General features: G+C 40.1%; 2 protein-coding genes and 1 long non-coding RNA gene across 4 annotated transcripts in view; all 3 read left to right on the top strand.

Annotated features, from left to right (window-relative positions):
- The first annotated feature begins 2,024 nt into the window (after positions 1–2,024).
- Positions 2,025–4,734, top strand: LOC134304282 (uncharacterized). Its single transcript, XR_010007798.1, has 4 exons — positions 2,025–2,102; positions 2,196–2,255; positions 4,142–4,194; positions 4,385–4,734. It is a non-coding gene; the product is annotated as an uncharacterized LOC134304282 (long non-coding RNA).
- Positions 4,735–8,354: 3,620 nt separating this feature from the next.
- Positions 8,355–22,760, top strand: bean1 (brain expressed, associated with NEDD4, 1). The gene is made up of 6 exons (XM_062989247.1): positions 8,355–8,386; positions 13,307–13,458; positions 14,104–14,221; positions 16,693–16,982; positions 20,768–20,817; positions 22,740–22,760. Exons 1-6 carry the CDS (start codon positions 8,355–8,357, stop codon positions 22,758–22,760), a joined length of 663 nt encoding a protein of 220 aa, XP_062845317.1.
- The window catches only part of piezo1 (piezo type mechanosensitive ion channel component 1 (Er blood group)), a 60,934-nt gene continuing 60,037 nt past the window's right edge, over positions 22,464–23,360 (top strand). Inside the window, exons 1-2 of one of the 2 annotated variants that reach the window (XM_062989881.1) lie at positions 22,471–22,654; positions 22,740–23,028. In XM_062989881.1, the coding sequence (XP_062845951.1) occupies positions 22,965–23,028 (64 nt within the window). In that variant the 5' untranslated portion in view covers positions 22,471–22,654; positions 22,740–22,964. Of the gene's footprint in view, positions 23,029–23,360 lie in introns of both variants that reach the window. The other variant, XM_062989882.1, reaches the window with a different exon arrangement.

Below are 23,360 nucleotides of genomic sequence, written 5' to 3' on the forward strand. Positions count from 1 at the left end.
GTTCCTCCCGAAATCCCCCGTCACCCTCTCCTCCGTTTCAGGAGGAAGATCGTCCTTCACAGGCTGGTGATTACCAACGCGCGCCCACGCTAATAAATTAGAGAGGGAGGAGGGCCGCTAATAAATCATACGGGACGGAGAGAGCGCAGAAGAGAAAATATAACACAGACGCGGCCGCCGCCACCGCGTTTCGGAGGCCCAAACATGCTAAAAACAAATACAGAAAAAAAAAACCCATTTCGCTAGCCAGTATTGTAGCAAACGACGGTTATTCTAAGCTAGTTCTGTATGGAGCTAGCTTTGTCAACAACTCCACACTACTCCAGTTAAGTTTGGGCATTGTGCATGTTCATCTTAGCGTGCTTCCACACTCACACTCCTGGGTAGCGACCTGTAGCTTTAAGTAAACAGTACTCAGTAAAAAATGTGATATCTAATCACCCCCAGGTCCAGGATTAGCGTAACGCATGTGCATCGGGTTCCGTGAGCCTGTGTGGCTCTACAGCCGAGCTGTTGTTGTTCCTAGACGTGTTCCTTCTTACAGTAGCGCAGTGTGACATCCAGGGCGGCGCTAGCGGGACAGAAATCTGATTCGGTGTTTAACACGGAGCTCTTAACATGGATGTGGGCTTTAGAAAACAAGCCCTGTGTTAAAAGTGACTTTCAGAAATAGACTTAGCGTTTGCTCTGGTTCTCTCAGAGATGTTTTAATACACTGATGTAGTTTGTACTGATTTTTAATGCTAAACTGCGCCGTTATTTACGGTGTTTTTACAGTCGGTCGCTGCAGTACAGTTTCCAGAGGAACTGAAGCCCTGTGACGGATTGGCGTCCGTTCTAGGGTGTTCCAGCCCTGCGCCCAGTGTTCCCCATTATAACCGGGCCTGGCTGATGAAATGAAGTGTAATGAAAGCAGCAGTAGTCGGGCCGAGGGCAGAGAGAGGGAGAATTATGAACCGGGTAATGTTCCAAATCAATCGTCCTCCCTTCTGCTGTTCCCTCGTGCTCTTCAGTCTTTAATGCCCTCCTTTAAAATAGAGAAGACAATAGTTGTATTTTTTACCGGAGTCATATTGCAAATTACTCGTACCCCCTCACTCAGTCCAAAAACTGCCCGTGACTCCCATCCAGCCTTAAATCGAGTCCGTGACAGCGAGCCGTGGGAGAGAATTCCCATTAAAGCCGAAGGAAACGGCGGCGTTTCTGTTTACCTGCCTGACAGGTCAGGTTCCAAATCACTCTGCTCACTTTCTTCTGGGTCTGCAATCAATACCGGCCCCCGCTAAGCTCGCTGGAATTAGGACACGGGTAATGTTTCGAATTAATCTCGCTCCCTTTCTTCTCGCCTTTTTGGGTCTCGCGCTGAAGCAGATGAAGAACGGTTGTTTTTTTAAATCGTGCCGTCGGGTCGTGCTCCAGATCGATCTGACCGCCAAACGTTCTCCTCGTCACCCCACTCGTCACCCCACCCACCGCCTCTGGTGTTTAAATTACGAGAGAAAATTTGTAACCGGTTCCATCGTAAATAACTTTGATTTTAATCTGTAGTCATATCCAGTTCCGCTGGTGGCATCTCCTCCACTGCTGCAGCTCTCACCAACGCTGAGGAGGGCCGCACCACTTCTTTTCACCTGCATGATTCGAGTTCACACATTGATCAGTCCACGCACTGCTGTCTATTATTCACCGTCTCTGTGCAGTACCAGTACCAGCCAGCAGATGCCGCTATTGCAGCAGCGATGAGAAATCCCTACAACCCAGTCGTGTCTGTGTGTAGGCGCCTGGTCGGTTAGTAACACACACACACACACACACTTATCTACTCAGAATGTGTTTTGATCAATCTCAGATTTTTGTAACTCGCCCCCCACAGCGTTATTCGTCTCCCACTGAAGCTTATCTGACCTTTCCTGCCTTATTATCTGCTTTAATCCTAAAAGCCGCGCCTGTGTGTGAAGGTTTGACCTAAATAAAAAAAAACACTGTTTTTATCATATTCCTGATAAAGCTCTACACCCCTCGGCCCTGCGTCCGGACCCCGGGACTGTAGAGAGGGGTCAGTGTGGACAGACGGAGCTCAGGAGGATTGAGCAGAATTCAGGGTTCGTTAGTGCTCGTGTGTTCTGTGTAATTAGCATTTACAGATTTCATTACATGTAAAACCTGTTTAATTAGATTCTTATTTTATTTTGCAGGAATGTTTGAACTCAGATTGTGGGAAAATCTTCTGGCAGGATTGATCAGGGGCTCAAAAGGTGTGTGTGTGTGTGTGTGTGTTGTGTGTGTGTGTGTGTGTGTGTGTGTGTGTGTACGTACACTTGCTGCCCCCTGCAGGACTGAGTCGGTATTACAGCAGCTATTAATTATTACTAATACATGATCGCGTCCACGTATTTCTGATTGTGTCCAAATACTTTTGATTTCCTGATTTATGAGAAGCCACGCCCACTTTGTTTTACTCAGGACATCAGAAACACAAAAGTAACAGAGACACACCCATGTTTACACTCCTACCATTACATTTATTGTATAGTCAGTAGAGCAGTGACAGCTCAGTGGTTAAGGTACTGGACTAGTAATCTAAAGGTTGCCGGTTCAAGCCCCACCACAGCCAAGTTGCCACTGTTGGACTTAAATGTCTGGTTTGTAATTTGAGTTTCAGTTCATCCTTATCTTCATCATCACTTAGAGTTTAATATTCGGTACATATTAAGCATGGTTGTTACCAGTTTTGCAGCATTGTGGTTCGTTTTCTGTTCTTTCTCCATGGTGTGCATGTAATATCCAAATCTGTGCATTTTCAGACCAGCAGAGCCATACAGGAACTTTCAGGAACCATCTACTCCACTCTACTTGTTTCCTTTGATGGTAGACATGCTTCCACTGTCATACTTCACAGTGGGTAGGGTGTTCCACACAGTATATGCACACACAGGGTTTTCTTTCCTCCTACGACATCTAAGCATGGTTCTGATTCGTCCCAGTGCTTGTGTGCAGTATGTGAACTGTTTAGCAGTCTTGTGTCATTTCAGCCATCAGCAGCAGCTAGAACGTTTAGGAACATTAAGGAACATCTAGAAGATGTTGTTAGATTCGATTATTTGTTTAAAAAAAAAAGATTTCAGGTTTGGAGCTGTGAAAGGTGGCACGGTGCCTGGGTTCGATTCCCCACGGTCATTTCCGTGTGAAGTTTGCATGTTCTCCCTGTGTCCGTGCTGGTTTCCTCCGACAAGTCCAAAAACATGCAGTCAGGTTAACTGGACGTACTAGAAATTGCCCTGTGTGTGTTTGAGTGTGTAACCTGTGATGGACGGGCAATCCGACCCACTGTGACCTTGACCAGGATAGAGTTGTGGTTAAACAGACAAGCGGAATGAATGAAAAACAAACATGGATGCTTCCCTTCGTCTGTATATAAAATATTAATATGAAAACTGAAGCCCTCGGAGCAGATTGGCACACACACACACACACACACACACACACACACACACACACACACACACACACAGTGAGGGCTGAAAGCTGTTGGTTCTCAGGTGGGAATTCAGGTGTGCAGTCATGCTGTGCTAAGCAGTTAAGCACAGCCTCGCTCTTCACACGCTGCTGCACCGCCGTCTTTATTTCATTATCTTCCACTTTATTTGCTCCTCGTAAATCCACCTTCATTAAGCTGAAATTACAAAAAAACTTGGGTTTAGTACTAAAACACAAATTAAATAAAAACAGGAAGGAAGCTGCGATTGTAATAAACAAGTCTGTGCTCGAGACCTAGTTTGTCTTTTTATGACTTTGTTGACTCTATCAGTTGCTCGGGTGGAGCAGTGTGCCAACCTTGCCCACATGGACACAATGGGCTGTGTGTGGGGGGGGGATTAGTGCTGCTTGCTGTATTAGTGATGTATTCTAGTAAATATAAACCAAAGACTGTCAGCTTATATTTGTCAATCATCTTGGAAAATCTAAGATTTTATTTGTAATTGTTGTTGTATTTGTGAAGTTATATTTCTCTTTTATGTTTTTGGTCATATATTAATATAGTTTGTGTTTATTGGATTGTTTATTGGATATGTTTAAATAAGTATACAAGCGGTGTGTAATAACAGCAATGCATTAAAAATTCTCTTGTTGTGTAATTCAGAAACTGTCCACAGGAGGGAGGTATTGAGCAGCTACAGGGATTAACTTAAATTGGTAAATAAAATGTTTAAATGTATACAGTTTTTATAAAATGAGGAGAATTTTTACTAAAACATTATTTCATGTGTAGGACCTTAGCTTATTTAAACCGGTTTTTCCCACCTATACTTTATCTGTACTTCTAAAAGTCAAATGTTGTACAAGCATGTTTTTCTTTTTACTTAATAATGAGTCTCACTCTTAGGAGATAAAGCTTGATCGACTGTGGATAGTGTCACCTATGTTCATGTTCCAGCAACTTCAGATTGAATGCAGACCAGCAACATTTGTTCTGCTCTGAGTGCAAATGAACATCTTTTTTCAGAGACATTTATTGTTAATTTACTTTTCTCTCTGCCCTTTTTATTTCATGTTTAGTTTATTTACTTAATATGTTTAATTTTGCCCTCTCACATCTTTGTATTACATGCATGGGTGTGTAAAAAATAATACAAATAATACACATAGATTATTTAACCAAACCTTAATTCAACAACACGATTGTGTCATGTATTAAAATGCCCACAAGAGAGCGACAAGTGCAGTCTTGTGTAATTCAGAAACTGTCCACAGGAGGGAGGTATTGAGCAGCTACAGGTAATGAGGTCAGGCAGCAGGAGGCAGCGGCGCTGTTTGGATCAACTTAAATTGGTAAATAAAATGTTTAAATGTATACAGTTTTTATAAAATTAAGAGAGATTTTACTAAAATATAATTTCATGTGTAGGACCTTAGCTTATTTAAACCGGTTTTCCCCACCTAGACTTTATCTGTTCTTTTAAAAGTGTCACCCATGTTCCATACACAGAAATGTATTTATATTATTTGCTCTCTTCCATTTTTATTTTGTTTAGTTTATTTACTTATAATGTTTAATTTTGCCCCCTCACATCTTTGTATCACATACATGGGTGTTTAAAAAGTAATACTTATAAATTATTTAACCAAACCTTCTAAATAATAAATAAATAAAAATAATCCAACAACGTGATTGTGTCACGTATTAAAATCCCCACAAGAGGGCGACAAGAGCAAAATTCTTTTATGTAATTCAGAAACTGTCCACAGGAGGGAGGTATTGAGCAGCTCCAGGTAATGAGGTCAGTCAGCAGAAGGCAGCGGCGCTGTTTGAATTAATGATAAATTGGTAAGTTAAATGTTTAAATTTAGATAGTTTATATAAAATTAAGCGAATTCCTACTGAAATATTATTTTATGTGAATAATTTTAGCTTATTTAAACCTGTTTCCCCACCTAGACTTTATCTGTTCTTTTAAAAGTCCATGTATTTCCTGTGACTGAATGATGAGTCTCATGTGATCGACTGTGGAAAGTGTCACCCATGTTTCATTCACAGAAATGTATTTATATTATTTTCTCTCTGCCCGTTTTATCATATGTTTAGTTTATTTACTTAATATGTTTAATTTTGCCCCCTCACATATTTGTATCACATACATGGGTGTGTAAAAAATAAAACTAATAAGTTATTTAACCAAACTTTCTAAATAATTAATAAATAAAAACATTTAAACATCGCTGTTGTGTCATGTATTAAAATGCCCACAAGAGGGCGACAAGAGCGAAATTCTTTTGTGTAATTCAGAAACTGTCCACAGGAGGGAGTATTGAGCAACTACAGGTAATGAGGTCAGTCAGCAGGAGGCAGCGGCGCTGTTTGGATCAACTTGAATTGGTAAGTGTTTAATTTAGATTGTTTTGATAAAATTAAGCGAATTTCTAATGAAATATTATTTTGATAAGTCTCACTTAAACGACTTTGGATAGTGTGGATAAATGCTTACAAGAGGGCGCCAAGTGCAAAATTCTGTTGTGTAATTCAAAAACTGACCACAGGAGGGAGGTATTGAGCAGCTGCAGGTAATGAGGTCAGGCAGCAGAAGGCAGCGGCGCTGTTTGAATTAAGTTTATTAACTTATTATGTTTAATTTTGCCCCTCACATCTTTGTATCACATGCATGGGTGTGTAAAATAATAGAGTATATAATAAAGTATATAAATAAAAATAGATTCTTTAACCAAACCTTATCTCAATAATAAATGAATTAAAAATATAGATATGTAATGTATTAAGATGTCCACAAGAGGGCGCCAAATGCATTGTTTAAATCACTTGCAGGGGCGGTGTAAAATAAACTGATTACACAACTGTATTATTTACATTTTGTGCAAATCATTATGAGATTAATTTAAAAACTCACAGAATTAAATATTAAAGATGTAAAGTATTGCATAGAGCACTAATGACAACTGATTTTGGTTGTTAGCTAAATTTCCCCCGCATCTAAACTGGCAGTGGTTTATCCAGCTAATGATCTTCCACAGAGAAACGTTCAAATCAAATTTATTCAACAAACGAGATAAATCAGAGACCAAATGTAGACATTATTTAATATTAACAATAAAAAGCTGAGTTTTGTGTGTCTAAAACATAAGTACGTCGTAGGGTTGCCAGATTTTAGTTGGTAAACACTCATAAAAGCAGATTTATTGGATAACAATTAATCTTATATGAACTACAGTGGGTAGTTTTCGAACACTGGGTCAAACCCTAGCCAAAAATAATAATAAAATAAACTCGAACGCGAATGTGTCCTTGTGGAGGATTTTATTACATTTTGTATAGAGAGATTAAGATGCACTGTGTTGCCTTTGTCACGTAAACAGTATAATTTATTTATTAATTACTTGTTAAGATTTAAAATTCTATTTGTTGTATGTAATCAGTTTTTTAGGTGACATTAGATTGTATTTAATGTACGCTTTTATTCAGGAGTTAGAGCTATAGTTGCTAATGATTGTTTTTGAAATTCAGGATTAGGCCTGTAACTGTTAGGTATGATCATCTAATGGAAATTATTTTGGGCTGTCATTTCTTCAAATAATCCACAGCGTTCACAATTATACACTGTATAGCACCGTCTAACTCCAGGTTTAGTATTTATGTATAATTATATCCTGGTTTATACCTTAATGGTGTAACAAGGAGTCATGCAGGGGTCATTAATACCTTCAGCTATAACGCCTTATAACACCTCCACCTGGTATCTTATCAGTCTATTAGGACAATGTTCATTCTGTATGATGAAGCACAATAAAATTTCATTTGTGTTTCCATTCAATTTGACCTTCATGATTGTGGTTCGCCTGGATAATATTTATTTAAATATGCACATGGGCAATTAGTATAAAATTAATAATAAGCTATATATAATGGGTTTTATCATCTTTTTTTTTTGTCATCTTGGCATCATTGCAGCAGAAACCACAAACTCAACATGCATTAATCCATCTAGGCTACTGAGTGAGAGAGAAAACAGAGAGAGATGATGGAGGGAGGGAGCTCCAGTCCTCTCCTCTCCTCCCCTGCCCTCTCCTCTCCTCTCTGTCTGAATTATCGACCCTGGTTCTGTTTGTTCTGAATAAACGGATGGGATCTCGGACCTGAATTCTGACTGGATTTACATTGTGAGTGAATTGAAGCCGGTACCTCACACAGCTCAGCATCTCTGTGTTTTACTTGTAGCAGGACTCACCAGCACATTGATGCTGCATCTCTAACTGGTTCTGTTGTATATTTCAGACCATCGTGGCTGATGGGCCGGATGGAGTGATGGTCCTGCACCTCTCCGAACGCACACAGGGGTACTGAGCACAGAAGATCGTGTTTATTACAGCTGGGTCTGGGTGGTCCTGAAGCTGGTACACTTATTCACATCTCACAAATCAAACTGAAAGTCTTTTAATGATGCTGGATGAGAGCAGTGACTGCAAGCACCTGTAACGTGGGAATCCTGGAAACTGGGAACGAGATACCGGTAAGAATAAAGCTGGAAAAACAGGATTAAACTGGGGAACCGGACAATGCAGTAAAGTTAGTTTTACATCGGACATCTGGACCCAGTAAATTTCTGTGTTCGCATTAGCCCACCGAAGCTGACATCTTAAGCTCTCAGATTCTGACACACAATGATGAGGCAGCACTAGAGCTGAAGCTGTTATTTAGTCATTTAAAATGTTTTACACTCTCACAATATTTACATCAGGAAATGTGTTAAATATGTTTAAAGGGAAATGTTCCTTCCCTGTGTACAGTAGAACTGAACCGACTCTCTCCCTGCAGATGAGAAAGTGTTTTTAAGAGGAACTTCAAGATGGAGGAAAGAGCTGAAACTCACCTGTTCAGGTAAGAAAGCCACTCTGCTTGTTTTCATATCTATATATGATGTATGTGGTGGTAAGAGGTACGCTGCTGGTAACAGCACTGCCTGAGCTGTGGGGGTTCGGATCCCAGGCTGGGTTCACCAATACAGAAAATGTGTGGAGGTACATGAATAAAGTCATTGTAGGGACACGTACCGGTGCACTCTTAGTGCAGGTCACAAGCCCAGATTGATAAAATTGTGTCTGCATACACTTTATGGACAAAAATATTGGGACACCCCTACAATTTATGAATGAATTATTGAATTCATGTGTTTCAGCCTCAACAGTTGCTAACAATCAACCATATAAAGAAAATTCTATGCTTCCAACTTTTTAGCAACAGTTTAGGGAAGGCACTTTCCTTTTCGAGCATAACTGCTCCATGCATGAAGAAAAGCTCCTGTACAGAGCCCTGTCCTCAGCCCCACTGAACAGCTTTGAAATAAACCGGAACATCAACTGATGCTTTCTTGACTGACATCAGCGCCCACCCTTCGCCCACAGACATACTCCAAAATCTTTTGAGAAGTCTGATCAGAAGAGCGACTGTCGTTCAAGCTGTAAACTCAGTTTTAATAGCATTTGTTTTTTGGTGTCCAAATACTTTTGCCTGTATAGTGTGTTATCAGGTGTTTGCCTTTAGTTAATGTCTGTCTGAGGTTTGGCATGTTCTCAGGTAATCGGGTTTGCTGTCACTACCCAAAAACTGTTAGGAGCAACCTGGTGTGTGATGTGTGTGATGCTTTATTACGTGAGGAGCAGCTGTGTGTGTGTGTGTGTGTGTGTGTGTGTGTGTGTGTGTGTGTGTGTGTCTGTGTGTGTCTGTGTGTGTCTGTGTGTGTGTGTGTGTGTGTGTGTGTGTCGGACACATTATATATGTTTCCTGCTCTAAAATCTAATATTCAGGCACTTTGGTAAAGGACAAGTGTTCCCTCTGGCCACGGTGTGTGTTTACGTAAACTGCTAATGCCGCCTGACCTTTCAATGAACTCGTTTAAAGCAACCAGACCAAGTTAAACAGAATAAACTGTGTTGTGCTGCAATATTTAACCCCCAAGGGTACACACTAGAACCCCATTCCCTCTAGTCAGAATCCCAGGGTTTGAATCCCCAGCTGTGCTATCAGCCAGTCGGGCGGTACATGCAGATGCTATGTCTGAGGGGGTGAGATGGCCGATAGCTGAAGCCCCGTGATGGATTGGTGCCCCGTCCAGAGTGTTTAACTGCACTGCACCCAGTGATTCAGAGAAAACCGGACCACTCGCAACCCTGACCAGGAGAAAGTGATGGTAAAACCTGAAAATGGTTTTTACTTTATGTAGAGCACTAGGTAATCCCTCATCTGCAGGCTTTCTAATAATTAGATGGATATTTAATTTCAGCAGTCTGCACTTATCTCACTGCTGTCCAGGCCTTCAGCCCTCTAATTAGCTAATGCCAAGTCCAGCCAGGTTGGCGTTTATCTTATTAATGATGCCTGAATATTCTCTCACTTCTCTGCTGGATCCTTTTTTCACGTATCATTTATAATTCATCCATATCTCTCACCTGAAATGTCACGGTGCCTGCCAGAGGAAGGAAGCGGGTGAATAAAGAGAGGAGAAAAAGATCTTGGTGAATAAACAGACACTTGTGAGCCTGGATAAAGAGTAAAAGTACATATTTTAAAATGTACTAGTCACTGGGTCATAATAATGTCTAGTTGTCAGGCCAAACTCAAAGAATTATTCCCTTGCTTCCTTAAAATAAAGAATTAAGTGCAATTAGAATTGGCATATTGGCATTAAGAGGGCACTGACAAGTAGGCTGCCCCCCATGTCTGTGTAAATGCCTGACCGGTCGATGGTACCTCAAATACCATAGCAAACACCTAGTAACACACTAGCGACCACATAGGAATGACCAGAACGACAACCGGAAACACTAAAGTTACCAGCTTGGAACATTTTAGCAACCACCTCAAATAGAGCAGTAACCCCTTAGGAACACGCTACCATAGCAAGCACCCAAAAGCATCCTCTCAACCACCTAACATACTACAGCAACCACTCAGCAGCACCTAAAATACCTTAGAAACCTTCTAGCAACCACCAGAAATACCATAGTAATCAACTTACAACCCACATTTAAATGTGATTGTGAGCAATTTGACCAACAACCCGATCGTTTGGAAAGGTGGCATCCTGTGACAATGTCATAGTGAAGGTCCCTGAGCTCTTCAGTGCCATCCATTCTATTGCCAGTGTCTGCACCAGTTAGCCTTGGGTATGGCTAAACTATGGCTAGTCAACTTTATTTTGGTGTAGCCAAAATTTATCAGTTTGTACAGCCACACAGACCTAAAACTTGTAGCTCATAGTATCACCTCTGTTTACCACCTGACTGGGTTGATTTATGATCTAATGAAAGGGAAGTCCTGCGATTTTCTCCACTGAATCTGTAGAAACGTGTCATTTGCTGCACTTCCAAAATGCAGTTCCATCTTTTGTCCGGCCTCTTACACAGTGAAGCAGGCTGTGTTATTGTTATTAGAGTTATATCGATCAGGACTGAATCCATTTTACCATCGATTGCAACAGGAAATGGCCAATTCTGCGGTTCACTTCTCTCGAGGACCACCGGTTACATAATTTACAACTGCAGCCGCTCCACTTCAGTAAATCCTAATGCATTTCATATTCATACACTCACAGAAAAAGCTTTACTTTCACTATTCTAAAAACGACGACTATCAGTAACTGTATCTGTCTGATCTCTCTGCAAAAACCATTTATGAATTATTTTTATGAGGATTTACTGTCAGAGCTGTTAAATCTGCAGCCTGTGAGTTTATTACAGTGACGGGAACGAGTTTTCATCCACTTCATCCTCTGTTTTTGTTATTTCATCTACACTTCATACATCCACTTCACATTCATACACAATATTTTACGGCTTTTACTTAAAAATGTATATTTGTTTACATAATAAATAAGTTCATAATACATTATCAATATCATCAGCACTGTTCTAGCCAGTTTCAGACATGAGAAGAAATAATTAAAATTACTAACTGAATTAATAACTAAAATTCTTTGTGACCCCCAAAATCCAAGGGTTCCTTTTTTGTTTTAATTCAGAAAATTGGCCAAGCATGTACGTATATTCACCCTGTTTTTTTAGAAACCACTTTTAGTTGTTCTGGCTTTATGTTCGGGGTCGTTGTTTTGACAGATAAAGATTTTTAGACAGATAGGATTATATTTTCTTTTAATATGTCCTTGTATGCCGCTCCATTCCCACCTCCAATAATAATAATAATAATAATAATAATAATAATAATAAAAAAGATGCAGTATGCAATGTATAACAAGCAGAGATTTCCACAAGATTTGAGACAGTGTCTGTAGGAACTTGTGGCCGTTTGAGAGCCTTTGTGAGATAAAAATCAGTGGTTTGTGAACCTAATAGACTTCTGTGGTCAGGTCGGGTTTGTGGATTAAAGGGTTTGGCTTAGAACTTAAGTTCCAATTCATCCCAAAGGTCTTCAGTGGTATTCAAGCGCAGGTCAGTGCAGTTGTGTCACAGCAGACTCGTCCTTACATTTATTTTTGCTCTCAGCGCCTCCAAAACAGTAAGTTAGTTATTTTATTACCTTACGTTTTTGTTGTAAATCAAGAATAATGTATAGAATATACTTCTATGTGTTTTAACTTCATTGTTTTTAACTGAGGGTAAGGATCTATTTACTTCAGGACTCTGATCTGATCTGATCTGATGGTTGTTATTAAGATTCACTATCAGACTCTATCAGCGGTGTCGTCAGGCTGAATAATGAGAACGAGGAACTTAATCAGACTCCCTTTTCCCCCTGTGGCTTTTTTATTAATAGAGAGGGAAGAAATTCTTTCTGCGGCTGGTGTGACCCAAATATTTCTCATTTCTGTCGCACATCTTATGAATTACCATCAATTTCATCAGCTCTGAATAATGTATTAATTTAATCACACCTTATTAATATTAATTCATTATTATTACATAATTTCTATTCATTTTGCACTGAAATGTGTTTTCTTTAATGAGAAATTATAGTCATTTAAAAAAATCTAGGTTTTTGCAGTGGCTATAATTAATTCAATGAACCTTAAAATATATGCAGTGGATTTAAAAATAATTTAGACACTTTGACCTTTTGTACACTTAGTCTCGTAGATTTTATTGATTTTTAAGTGGATATACTTGCCATTGGTTTATTACCTGTCAATCCACACTTAATCAGATGATTCGAGAGCAATGGGGGCCGTTTACCATGTCTGGAAGGTCTTTAATAAAGTCAATAATGAAGTAGGCTAAAAAGGTACGATGACGTATTAGCACCACTGATGAAGATTTTGAGAATATAGTCGAAATATAATGAAAACAAGCTTTACAGTATTTGTGACCTTATTGTCCCACCAAACCGAAATACCAACGATACCAAGAACAGACCGTGACCCACCCAGATTCTTTACTTTTTCCTCTTTGTTTTTACGCAACATATCAGCGCACAGACAACTTGGATCGTTTGGTCCGGGTCCTTTCTGTGGGGAGTTTGTAGTTTCCTCACACAGGTATGTGTAAGTGTGATCGCCTTTGGACCGGCGACCTGTCCAGGGTGAATTGTACCCACCGCGACCCTGAATCAGATAAAAGCGGTGGTAAAACAGACACTAAATGAATGAATATTTGTATGACTGTAGCTGCAGTTTATTGGACGTGTTTCCTTCCACTGTATGAGCTCGACTGGCACTAGGGACGCCCATTTTTCCAAATTCAATAAACTCATAGCTGACGGTTGTAAGTCAGTGGTTAAATGTTAATATAATTAATTTGTCATTTTGTGTGTGTGTGTGTGTGTGTGTACGCAGTGAGCTGAAAGCAGAGCAGCTCTACATATTATTATGACGATGTGTGTGTTTGCCTCTCCGTTGGTGGTGGCGGGCATCGTGATCGGTCTCGTGCTCCTCCTCTCCTTAATCGTCATCATCGTGGGCAGCATGAGGAAGAAGAAAAGCTCTCACCTGAACTTCGACGGTCAGTGAAATTAGACACGTATTTGTTTGCTGTGTCCCGAAAGTATTGGGACGCCCCTTCAAATTATTGAATTATTAACAGGTGTAATAAATCAATCATACAAAGGAAATTATATGCTTTCAAGTTGGCAGCAACAGTTTAGGGAAGGACTGTGCCCCTGAGCACAAAGTAAGCTCAATAAAGACTTTTACACTCCCGAGAAGAGGGCGTGTCTAAATTCTTAGATCCATTAAAATGCTCCTACTGAGGTTCTTAATTCTGAGTGATGATCTGACTGAATAACGAGGGAGCGTCCGACGCCTCCTCAGCACTGAAGATCAATCCCAGCATTCAGTGCGGCACGACTTTTCTCACAAAAAACTACAAACGTGGCGAACAAATCAATGTGGAGCAACCAACAGAGTTTCTTTCAAATATAAATAAATTCTTATTGATGTTTAATCTGTATAAAGGTGCACAAGTGTCATTTATTTGTAAATTGGGGCTCGTCAGGGACAGTTTAAGCGTTTTCGGTACACGGAGGGAGACGCCTCAGCCCGTCAGGTAGCAGACCTCATGTGTTTTGGAGACATCACCGATGACTAAAGCACGTTCTGACTGGATTGCTGACCGCTCGGTTTTAATATTTGAGTTTTCTGTCTGCAGGTTTGTCACTTGGAGGGTCGATAGGTGAACTGAGGTCGGAGTGTATTGATGAATTCTCTCCTGCGTTCGACTTCGATTTCTACACCGACGGCTTCGTTTATCCAGATGCGCCGCCTCAGTAAGTGGTCATATTGTTTTTTCTATCTGATCTGTAGATACGAACTGGTAAAGTACACTGTACTGCCATGGCAAAACCACGGCAAGCAAGCGCCCACAGGCGAGCTCAGGGCGAGCGCTCAGCGATTTGGGCTTTAGCTTTAAAAATTGAACTTTAGCTCTTTTCATGAGCCAGCTGTGTGAGGTCTGGAGCGCAGTCAAGGTTCCGTATCATCCCAAAGGTGTTCAATTGGGTTGCAGACAGGGCTCTGCACAGGCCAGCGGATATTCTGTACACTAGACTTATTGGATCATGTCCTAATGGACCTTTTGTCTCAGGCAGGAAAGGATCGTTCTTACACTGTTACCACAGAGCTGGAATTCTGTTTAATAACACACACGTGTGTGTATGTATATATGTATATTTATTGCTTGGCTGAGTTTGAGAACGTGTTATAGAGTGCGCTCCACAGGGAGGTTATTTAAGGAAATTCAGCCGCCGCCCAAACACGGCGGAGTTCAGCGGTACTACAGTAAACAGCGGAGGTAATAAAATAAACTTAAAAGGAAAAGAAGGTGGGATAGATGGTACGATATTAAGTTTCATGACTAAAGTCTGGCATCTATAAAGCTCTTAACGAGAGAATCTGAAATCCACCCCATCATCCTTCACATAGTTTTCCTTCATTTTAACCTGATTTTAGCTTGTTTTTTTTTTATTGTGATGCTTTATATTTTATTCAGTGTGTAAGACGTGCACACCCCAAACCCACAGTGATAATTATGTACCAGTAGGGTGTTAATGCCGAATGAAAAACTGATTCGGATTCAGCCGCTGCGCCCCTTTGTGTTTTCCTCCATGAGCCTCCAGTCGTGTCGGAGTTACTCGATATCAACGAGGGAAGATGGGAGCGTAATCGTGTTAGTCTTCGACTGATGGAATCAAATCGTTCTTGGAAGTGCACTTAGACTTCAGGACTTGAGTTCAGGGGTGCGAGTGGAGGTGAAATACGATCGGGGAATCGGATACGACTAGATCGGGAGGAAAACTGGGAGAAATGCATTAAAATATGACTGAAATCTGAGGAGAAGTTCCCTAAAATATACATAAAATACACTATAGGGCCAAAAGTATTTGGACACCTGACCGTGAGCTTGTCTGGCGTCACGTTAAAAAATTATTTGTGTAGTAATATTGTCAGCTAGAGCGACGGCCGATCCTCTGAGAAGCCTTCTCACAAGACTTTGGAGTGTGTCTGTGGGAATTTACATGCTGTATCAAGGTCTCAATGTGGAACTGTAGATTTTTGGATGGGATTTTTGCTGTGTGTTTGTACCTTGTGTCCAGACCATCATGCTCTGTATAACGTACACACACCCGGGGCACCTGGTGTGTGTGTGTGTGTGTGTGTGTGTGTGTGTGTGTGTGTGTGTAAAAGCACCAGTTCATGACACCCACAGGTTTTTGGCTTGCGTGTGAATACTAAAATCAGAGGTCCCTTCCGCCATCTGTGACCCACTACACACTCACGACGCATATAGAGGGCATGGGTGTGTGTACACTTCAACACAGACGCACCATGTTGAACAGGAACTCTGCAGTGACTCGGATAGTGCCAAGCTGATACCATACACCAAATACACACACACACACACACACACACACTAATACAGACTGGAGCACGGGTGTGTGTGCACTCATGACACTAAAGTAACATGTAAAGAAACACAGCAGTAACTTGGATTGTGCCATCCTAATACCATATACCAACTGCACAAGCGCACACACAAACACACACTCACGACACATATAGAGGGCATGGGTGTGTGTACATTCCCGCACAGAAGCACCATGTTGTAGAGGAACTCTGCAGTGACTCGGAGTGTGCCAAGCTGATACTATACACCAACTACACACACACACACATACACACTGAAGCAGATATGATCAGTAGTGCATGCTTCAAAGGGCCAGTAAATGTAGCTTTAAAAGTGAAAGGGTCGAGAATAACAACCTCTTCTGAGAAGATTCTTACACATTGAAGTATGTCTGTGTATGGGAATTTGTGCCCATTCAGTCAAAAGATGATAGCATTAATATGGCTGGGCGCTGATTTGCCTCAGTTGGTGTTCTGGTTCATTCCAGAGCTGTTGAGTGGGGCTAAGGTCAAAGCTCTGTGCAGGACACTGTAGTTTCTTGGTTTTTAAATAAAGCCATGCTGGAACTGGAAAGGGTCTTCCCTAAACTGTTGCTGCAAAGTTGAAAGCATGTAATTTCCTTGATATGACTGATTTATTAAACCTGTTAGCAACTGTTGTGGCTAAAACATGTGAATTCAATAATTAGAAGGGGTGTCCCAATACTTTAGTCCATATAGTGTACATATCTTGAACTGGGAGGTGTTACTGGAACCAATGAGGATGTTTTAATACCAGTAGGAAGGTGCAGTGGGGCATCTGTTTTACATAAATAACCTTGTTTTTCTTCTATAGTTACGACGAGTGTGTCGGACCCGGCGCGACGCAGATATTCGTCCCCACAGACGACCCGCCTCCCTACTCGCACCCTTGTCTGGACGGTTGGGAGCTCGGCGCCGGTTCCTGGTTGTTAGCGAGCGACGTCTGCCGCCGTCCTGTTGAGCCGCGGAACTTTCGAGAGCGGCGGATCGCCTCTGTGTCTGTTTTGCCCTCATCGCTGGACGAACTTCCGTCCTACGAGGCGGTGACGGAGCAGCGGAACCAGTCCATTCCACTGGTGTCCATTCACACAATGAAACACAACGGTGAGGACGGACACGCCTTCGCACACACGATACTGTAGGGCGTGCGACCTCGCCGTGGGTCGACCTCCGATGGACGTTCTTCGATTGACTCGGTGGATTCTGGTCGTCAGGCCAGTCATGAAACAAATCCCCACACTAAAACAATCTGTTTCTCTTAAAGACGATAATATTTGGGCCGCCACATGGAGTCATTGCTATTGTAGCCTAGCGCTTAGCTACGTACATTGGCTATTAACCAGTAGCGAAATTGTTTACTTCATTACAAATATAAACTCGGACCGTGAGTTCGGCCTGGTTCAGTCAGTCCACATCTAGAGGCATCAGAATCTGAAGTGTGATTATGGATTTATATAAATATGTGGCAACAGTTTGGGGAATTTCCCCTGGTTCTCTTTCAGCAGGATTATAAAGACGTGGTTTGACTAGTTGTGCCCAAAGGAGCTCCTGTTGCTCTACACGGACCCAACAGTTGCTCAACACTTTTGGGATGAATTCAACTCGGATTGCGAGCCATCAGTGCCTCACCTTAATGACTCTGCTGACTGAATGAAAGGCACAAATTCCCACAGATACACAAAGTGGAAAGTCTTCTTCCCAGAAGAGTGGATGACATTAAATGCACCTGGTTTTGGAACGTCTTAGTCAGGTGTCCCAATACTTTTGTCCATAATGGGTCTGTGTAGAGAAGTCGTGAGATTTTCGGACCGACCCACAGTGTACAACCCAAAAGCAACAACTCAACAAATGAAACCAAAGATTCTCCAGTAATGTACACAGTTGTATATAGTGTTAATAGCTTGGTGCCTTACATAAACGATGTTCAGACTGAATTGAGGGTTCCTTTAATGACCTGTGATGAATCTGACTGTTATTTGTAACATCACATTAACGTCTGTCTCCATAATCGAGTGTGTTTGATGTTCTGCATATTCTAATACACACATTAATTGATTAATAGCTGGTAGTGTAACGTTGTGGCTAATAACCATGTTTTCTCATGATTTCTTACAGACCGGTACTCAGAATTATTATTTTATTTTTATTATTGAAATTGTAATATCTCCATGTAGCTGTGTAGACGCTTGAACGGCACTGAAACGTAGCGCTAAGCCACACGACCAAACAAAACAAGGGCTGTAAACACAATATAATCTAACAGTGAGAGATCCAGCGTGTTACATTTGTTTAGAATACTTTATACTGCAGCCGTGTCTTTTATTATTCACTAGTTTGGTTTTAACTTTTTAATAAAACAATATATATTTATAGTGCAGCAGAAAACCTTCATATTTGTTAAAATAATTGAACATTTGATGTGCTGTAATTCTCTGACTGTTAAAAGTACCCAGACTGTTAAAGATTACTTCTTTTTATTTCATTATTTTCCTTATTGTACTACAAAATAGGGCTGAGAGCGTCATGTGGCTTACAGCAAGAAGGGTGTGGGTTTGAATCCTTGGTCGGGGTCCTTTCTGTGCGAGGTTTGCATGTTCTCCATGTGTCCGCATCCGAAGACATGCAGTCAGGCCAATTGGGACTACTAGATATTAGATATGTGTGTGTGTGTGTGTGTGTGTGTGTGCCCTGTGATGGACTGCCGACCTGTCCGGGGTGTTTCCTGCCTTTCAACCAGTGAATTAGACCCACTGTGACCCTGACCAGGATAAAGCGGTGGTAAAACACACAGTGAATGAATGGATGTTGTTACGCAGCACTGTGGCTGTACAGCAGGAGCTTTTTGTCCTGCATCATCCAGGTTCTGACCCTGGGTCAGATCCATGCCCTCGTGTACTATACTGCCTGACGTAAACCTTTGTTAGATTTTTAACTAAAAATAAGTTTAATTAAATCCGTCAACTTTTTAACGTGCCAAAACGTTTTCACAAGCCACGTTTAATGTTTTTTTTTTTTTTTTTAAACCTTAATGTAGAATTCTGTTCACTACCAGTAATGTGTTCAATCATGTTCACATGGACAAAAACATTAAACTGGACCAGGGGTTTGCAAACATTTGCATAATACAGTTGCATAAAATAAGAAACATTTTTAGAACTTTTATCAGTATATTCATGTTTTTATCTGTTTACTAATGTAAAATTTACTAATTAATTCACTAACGCATAGTCATCAATTACTACATGATCAATATTTATATATACACGTTTGTATCATTCATCAATAAAGTTTTATTTAACCTCGTTAATTATAATTGTCTTCTTTCATAAAACGCTAAAAACGTGAGTATTTGAAGGCAGTGGTAGATCAGAGGATGAGGTACTGGACTACTTATTGGAAGGTTGCTGGTTCAAAGCCCGTTCACTTATGGGTCAAAATGTGGGATCACAGATTTTAAAACAGTACCACAGGGTACCATGCAAAGGAAAAGGCGGCATATGAGTCCTTAACGAACCGAATCACTTAGAGAAATGACTCACTGGTTCAAGGTTTAAAATCACAGCACTGTGGCGCCACCTGCTGGAAATATAATGTACAACACATGTGCGCATGTAAAATAATATTCACAATAACATTTATCTGCGTGTATTTCTGTAGATAGATACTTCATTAATCCCAAGGGAAAAGTTTATTAAACAATCTAAAACATTGACAAATCATACATAAGACATTTTATGGTACTGCTGCTTTTACAACATTTACCACTACAATTATTATTATTATTATTATTATTATTATTATTAGTAGTAGTAGTAGTAGTAGTAGTAGTAGTAGTAGTAGTAATAGAGGTCAGTGGAAGAAACAGCTTATAAACTAGACCAAATTAATCGTAAATGTATTAAAACTATTCAATGATTAAAATCTTTGTACTCTGCCTCCATCTGCTGTTCAAATTAAATAACTGCAGCTAGAAAAAATATAGTACAGTGGATGGCGAAAACATTTAGGCCTCTTGTTGTACACTGTTGTGGGTTTTATTTTAAATGGATTTAATTGAGAAAATTTATTTAAATCATAATTGAAATCATTCTAGTTTTTAAGTTAATATAAATTAACCACATTAAAGTAAACTACAGATTATAAAAGCTTAATGATGCTTTAGTGTGGCTATTTAGATGGGTAACATGCTACAAATTCTCTGTTACCTATTTTTTAAATCAAAAATGCACTTTTACTATGTTCTTAATTTCACGAACAAATGGTTGAACTTTGCACTGGTTAATGAATAATAATGTTTTACAATGTTCTAAAGAAGTAGTAAAACAGTAAAGATGCACTGAAGCAGTTTTAGAAAGGGTCGTATATAATGTAATAGAGGAACATTGTTATACTGTAATCAATTTCTGCTCGCCTACTGCATGTTCATTTTTCTATTTCTAACATTTTAAATTGTGTTGATAGTATGATATCAGCTTTAACAAATTAAATTTAGTAAATAAAGAAATCTCATCCATTTCATGCTTTTAGTTTTGTATACAGTCAGTGTAAAGTTTATTTTATATAAATTTACTTTGAGGCATTAAATTACTCAAAAATGAGTCTGAATTACTTTTCAGTCTAAATGCCTTTTTGTCCTTAATGGGTTTAAATTTTCTATAAAACATTTGTCCTTCTGTGGCTGCATGACTTTAGTCTCCCATTAGTGACCAAACTCCTTTATTGTAGTAAACTGAGTTCTGAAGTTAACAATCCTGTACAAATGTACTATATATAATATAGATTTGCTTTACTTAGACTAACTCATCGCTTTCCCACTGAACAGTAGAAGAAATGTAGAAATTTAATATTTAGTTATCATGTAGTTAAATTTCTTTTGACTTGTTTTTCAGGCTTGTTTTGGCTGTTTGTCCCGAGGCTGCCCAAAGGTCTGGTCGTCAAGGTAAACACAGCTTTCTTAATTTTAATGTAGTAAAAGTAATTCCACAGGTTAACAAGGCAGGACCAGAGGGTAATAATTCACAAACAGGGGTAATTTATTGCAGACTTCTGAAGCTGGTATGTGAGGCAGTAGCCCTGAGGTTTTTATGCAGATTTTGGATGCAGACAGTTTGTGTTAAACAGGTTCTGTAAGTTTTTACACATGTAACAGTGTTAATGTTCAGTTTCTCTGTTTAATGTTCACACAATACCCTGAACACTTCTGCATCTGTTAAATTTTAATACTGTTGAACAAAACATGTCTGCTAAGGTTTTATTGCTTGTTCCAGGACTGATTGGTGAATGGAGTTCAAGAAGTGTAAAATGCTGTGTGACATGGAACAAACTGAAAGAAAACACATTTACATGTGTAGTTTTATAAATACAGCAGGTGTTAAAAAGCAGAAATGTTTTAAAGATGCCAGTAAGCACGTTTTCCTCGGACTGGATCGATCTACCTCTTGTTGATACGTGTTAAACCCCGAAGTGTTGCTAGATGGCGCTGTGGTTTTGCTTAAAACCACTTTCTTAATTGCATCCCAACTTGAAGCCAACAAGAGTGGAAAAGATGATCAGTTTGCTGAAAAGTGCAGAAAACTACTTGTAAACAGCAAAAGAAAACCAGTTTATACCGAAATAGAACCGGATAGAGACACGGATGATGAACAGTCACAACGGCAAGGGAGAGAATAGAAGCAGTAAATAACAATATGATCCCTGATACCCAGAGGGAACAGACTTTTAATGTTGTAGTTTTTTTATATCTCTATAACAGTAATTAGAATGATTTATAGTTTTGTAGAGCTTGCTATTCACACTCCTGTTCTCCGAACACAAGCCACATCTGAAACCCTCTCATTTTGGGTGAAGTACTTTAGATGTTACTCATGCGAGATGCCTCAGTGCCTTTGCAATTCCCTAATAAACCCAACAACTTGTGTGATTAAGTCTACAGAAACTCCCCCCCTTCAAAAATGAGCATACTGTGTGTGTTTATAGGGGGTTTACTAGGGCGGCATGGTGCCTCGGTGGGTAGCACTGTCGCCTCACAGCAAGAAGATCCTGGAATCGATCCCCAAGTGGAGTTTGCATGTTCTCCTAAATAAATTAGGCAGTTGTAGCCTAGTGGTTAAGGTACTGAATTAGTAATCAAAAGGTTGCTGGTTCAAGCCCCACCACTGCCAGGTTGTTATTGTTGGGTCCTTGAACAAGGCCCTTAACCCTCAATTGCTTAGACTGTATACTGTCACAGTACTCTAAGTCACTGGATAAAAGCATCTGCTAAATGCTGTCAATGTAATTATACTTTACTAAATAAATTGCTAAATAAAATATGTTATGCATATAAATGCAATAACATAAAAGCATCATTTATAGACAATTGATTGATGTTTTATATATGAGAATGTATATATTTGGTTAAAACAGATTTCGATTCATTTATGTCACGAGTCGATTCCTAAAACCGATTCACATGGGAATCGTTCAGGAAAAACGATTCACACGCGACGCTGCACGTTCTGAGGGGCTGAGTGAGTTTGCAAACCAGTCTGCGTTTCTCTCAATTTACTTCCAAACTAATTTCAGTTTCTCCGGAGAGTCTAAGCAGCTTTGTCTCTAGAATCTCATTAATTCTGGATACGTTTTAGGACTTAAATATTAGGATTCAACTTTAACTCCAGTTTGGAAGGAGAGCAGAAGAAAGTTAGTTGGAGTTTTGTGCTGGTGAATCACTTTTACATGGAGTTGAAGAGGAGGATCCGCCGCACTCACCAGCAATAAAGTCACATCTATGAGAGGTTTGTGATTTTGTGAGTTTGTGGAGACTTTTGGAGATATTTTCAGCACGTTTAACTCATTGAACACCTTACCGAACACCCGCAGAGCGGACAGGTGTGGTGGTGAAGGTGTTGGTGTTGGTGTTGGTGTTGAGTCGTGGAACTTCCAGAAATCAGAAGAATGAGGATGTAAGCTGAGGACCAGAAGACCAGCAGTGTTGATGAAATAATGTCCATGCAGACTTCTACCCCCTAGCACTATGAGTGTTAGAAGATCTTTGGGTTCCTGTGTATACCCCGGTTGGAGGTGTGGATGCCGCTGTAGGTTCTGATGGAGCTGCAGGCGATCTGCAGCCTGTTTTACTGCTTTCTGCTGCCCACTGGACTGCTGGCAGGTAAATCTCATCTCACCAACTTCTACACAAGCTTTATCTGCATGACAAAAGCTGGAGGAGCCCTTAGGATCTTCAGATCAGTACTTGGTTTACTTAGTTTTACCTCCTTGTGTTGAAACCAACAACAGAAAGCAGTTTGAGGTGAATATGGGGGTCAGTGAGGTGTTGATCACTTCTTAAGAAGCACCAAATTGCTCTAAATGACCACTGTTATGTCAACATGTTTAAAATTCATTATTATTAAATAGTTTTTAAACGTTTTCTCCCCAAATATCTCAAAGGTCAGTAGTGACTCCCAACAATAAATGCAGATAAATAAAAATGTAATTGTT

The sequence above is a fragment of the Trichomycterus rosablanca genome, chromosome 27, assembly GCF_030014385.1.
Source record: "Trichomycterus rosablanca isolate fTriRos1 chromosome 27, fTriRos1.hap1, whole genome shotgun sequence".
Classification (NCBI taxonomy): domain Eukaryota; kingdom Metazoa; phylum Chordata; class Actinopteri; order Siluriformes; family Trichomycteridae; genus Trichomycterus; species Trichomycterus rosablanca.